This window comes from Echinops telfairi, unplaced genomic scaffold (assembly GCF_000313985.2).
Source record: "Echinops telfairi isolate 266 unplaced genomic scaffold, ASM31398v2 ScPeMD7_443;HRSCAF=831, whole genome shotgun sequence".
In the NCBI taxonomy this organism is placed as follows: Eukaryota; Metazoa; Chordata; class Mammalia; order Afrosoricida; family Tenrecidae; genus Echinops; species Echinops telfairi.
Genome location: NW_022104341.1, coordinates 84,488,939 through 84,492,358, shown reverse-complemented (window position 1 = coordinate 84,492,358; position 3,420 = coordinate 84,488,939). Strand labels below are relative to the sequence as shown.

Below are 3,420 nucleotides of genomic sequence, written 5' to 3'. Positions count from 1 at the left end.
CCCCCGGCTCCCGGCCGGCCGGCCAGCCGTGCTGCCGACCCACGAGCTACGAGGCCGTCTCCTTCATGGACGTCAACAGCACCTGGAGGACCGTGGACCGCCTCTCCGCCACCGCCTGCGGCTGCCTCGGCTGAGGGCGCTCCAGACCGGGCGCCGACTGGCTCGGAACCCGTGGGTCTCCCTGCCTGGAGCCCTCCCGGAGGGACCCTCGAGCCAGCGGGCTCATCCAAAGATAGAGGCCTCGGAGGGGAAGGCCCAGGAGTCAATGGCAGTGGAGAGCCAGCCGGACCCAAGGCAGGATTGGGGGGGGGGGGGGGGGGGTGGGGGGGCAGGAGGCCCTCATCGCGGGAGTTCCAGCACCACAGACTCCGGATACCTCCGGTAGAGGGACCACTCCTCTGACTTTGGCGTCGACCAGGCCACGGACCCAAAACCCCTGCTCGGGAGAGGCTTGCAGCGTGAGGTCCCCCAGAGAAGCCCTGGGGCCTGGGATTTGAAGGTGACCTTGCAGTTGCTTGTCTGAAAGTATCTGGGGTGTGACTGGCCTTGTACTCGTTTCCGGGAGCTAGACCCCTATTTATTATTTCTAAATTATTTATTTACTGCTGTGGCTTGGTGACTCCTTCCCTGGGCAGTGGGTGCCGTTGGGGCAGGAGTGGCTGGGTGGATGGAGACGTGGACGTGGTACTCATGGGCCTCAGCCCCACTCTGTAATACATCCACTGGTGAGTTTCCGAACTGCAACCCTGGACACGAGGACACCGCTTCATCTTTCTCCCTCAGAGGTTGGTGGTTTCAAACTGCTGACCCTGCCATTAGAAGCCCAACGCTTAACCACTGCTCCTCTGCTGAGCAATACAGACCAGCATTTCACTGCCTGCCCCTCCCAGCAGCTCTTCTGGGAGCCAGGAGACAGCCACAGAAGGCACAAAAGCCAGCTCACAGCCCCTACACCATCCCCGGCACTTGAAGCAGCTGCGGGGAAAGACTGCAGAGGCTTCTGTGGTGACCTCCGGTCTCCCTGGCGTCCCTCTCTGTGGGTGACACAGAGGACCACGCATTGCCTCTTCCCAGTGTCCTTGCGTAGTGACCTACCATTGAGAGAACAATCTTGAACGCATCCCCACAGGTGCCCGTGCTGCCTCTGCTTACTACCCACATTCCATCAGGATGAAGCCTCTGTGATAGGGCCGAGCCCAGAGAAGGACAGCGCAGGGGAGGCTGGGTCAGGGGGGTGAGGGGCAGGAAAGGGCTGTGGGCCCTCCTCAGAACCTGACATCCAGCACATAGTGATCAGTGCCCATTATGTGTCAGACAGGTCTGTGGGTGGCACAGTTTGTGCTTGACTAGGAAGTGAAAGGTTGGCAGTTTACACCCACCTGACGGTGCCACAGAGAAAAGACTGGCAGTCTGCTTCCATAAAGACCGCTGTGGAGAAAATCCCGTGGAGCAGGTGCACTCTGGAACACGGGGGTCGCTCTGCGGTGGCCCTGACCCTGCAGCGAGGCTTGGCTTTTGTGGCTTGGCTCCGTCAGCTACGAGAGATTCTGAGGAGATACGGGAGATACAGAAGTAACAGGGACATTTTCCTTGCCCTTAAGAAGTTGAAAACAGTAGGAGAGACCGACAATAGTGACCCAAGTACAGAAATGATTATTTAAGTTCAGTTTGACGAGTGCTGTGCAAAAGGACAGGAAGATGAGAAACCACAACTTTGTCTGGAAGGAAGGAGAGGGCAGTGTTGCCCCTGGCCTCTCAGCTGCCCCCTCGTCATCTCTCAAACTGCCACGGGGAGAAAAGTAGTCCATGCGGTGGGCTCCGCTTTTCTTCACGGGTTGTGAAAACTTGCCTCCTAGGGCTTGGCACTGGACAGACCTATGGGGCTTTCTTAGAAGTAAGATGGTGACGTGTGGGGAGGGAGTATGGGACATCCAGGGGGCTCTCAGGAGGCAGTGGGGTGTGCTGTCTGGAGTAGAGGTGGGGGCTCTGGCCCCGGGTCAGTTAGGAGCCATCAGAACAGGGCAGTAGCTGCAGGAGGGGTAGATGGCTAACACCCAAGAGAGGCGGTGAGTGAGAAGAGGTTGGAGGTGCGACCCCTGTTCACGGAAATGCCTTCCAAACTGCCAAGGGCCTGTCTGCGTGGACACAGGTGCCCCCTCCGCCCGGGCTAGAGTGAGGAGCTGGCAAGACCTGGGTCAGGGAGCAATGAGTCTGAATTCTTCTGTGTGCTCACAAAACACCCTGTGGTCCCCATTCTCTGCCTCCAAACCGATTCAAAATCCTCAGTCTCCACCGCTGCCCACCCTCTCCTACCATAGGGGCTCACAAAGGCCAGTGCTTCCAGCCTGCGTGGTGTCACCTGTCAATTCTAGCATCACTGGGGTCAGCAGGGTGGGCTGTTGTTGTCGCTGGCATGATCTAACTTACCTCTAGGTTCTTCTATCCATTGCAATGGCTGCGTAGAACTCAGACAAAATTCACGATTAACGGTTTTATTAAGGAAGTTAACAGGCTATAACGCCAGTGAGAAATGCTCAGGATAGAGTTGGCGTATCAGGACCGATCACAAAGCTCTTTCAGATCTGCTAATAAATGCCTGAAAGGGCATACCACTGCTGTAAGTCGAAACGTAAAGGCATTCCATTCCAGCTCTGGGGGCCAGCAAACCCAACTCCCTGAATTAAGTGCCCAGAGTCACCCTACTCCAGTAAGCCTTCGCTCAAAGGCACCGAGTTCCACTTACCTGGGCCAGCAAGCCTAGCTTCCCCAATCAAGTGCCCAGAGGCACCCCATTCCACAAGCCAGCCTCCTACACAAAAGCCCTCAGCTGTGCGTGCCCCTCCGCTGGGAGGTGCGCCACTCCGCTGCGTGCTCGGGGTCTGCTGCTGCGCTCCTCTGATGTGATCACAGTTTTCTTCTGGATCCAAGACGTTCACTGCTCAGGGACCTCGGGTCCAGGCGACACATTCTCCTCCTGGCTCTTGCTGGCAAAGAGATCCCTCCTGTTTCTCGTGTTACACGGAACAGGATGGCAATCCAGGGAATCCTGTTGACCGTTACTCCCAGGTGAATCCCATCAGTAGCCCCCTCCACCTGCTTACCAGACGCCTGCAGGACAAGGTCCTTTGGTGGGAGTTGGGCCGACTGGAAGAGCCATTCCCACAATGGCTTCAAACCTGTTGCTGCAGCCTAATGATGCCATCGTCACTGACAATGCTCACAATGAGAGGGTGACATCTGCGCCTGAGCCACCTCGCTCTCTCTGATCCTCCCCAATTGTCCGGCGCCTGGGGAGCAGCTGTCCACCCATCACATGACCACACCAAGCAGAGCAATTTAGCTCCCAGGGGCCCCGGGTGGCTCAGATGTCTTCATTTCTGAGTGTTGGAAAACGCAACACTGCCCATTTGCGTAATCTTC

General features: G+C 57.3%; 1 protein-coding gene across 1 annotated transcript in view; it reads left to right on the top strand.

Moving 5' to 3' along the window:
• ARTN (artemin) overlaps positions 1-3,420 on the top strand; it is a 7,494-nt gene that overhangs the window by 989 nt on the left and 3,085 nt on the right. Inside the window, 1 exon segment of the mRNA XM_030886070.1 lies at positions 27-175. Coding sequence (XP_030741930.1) covers positions 27-175 — 149 coding nt within the window.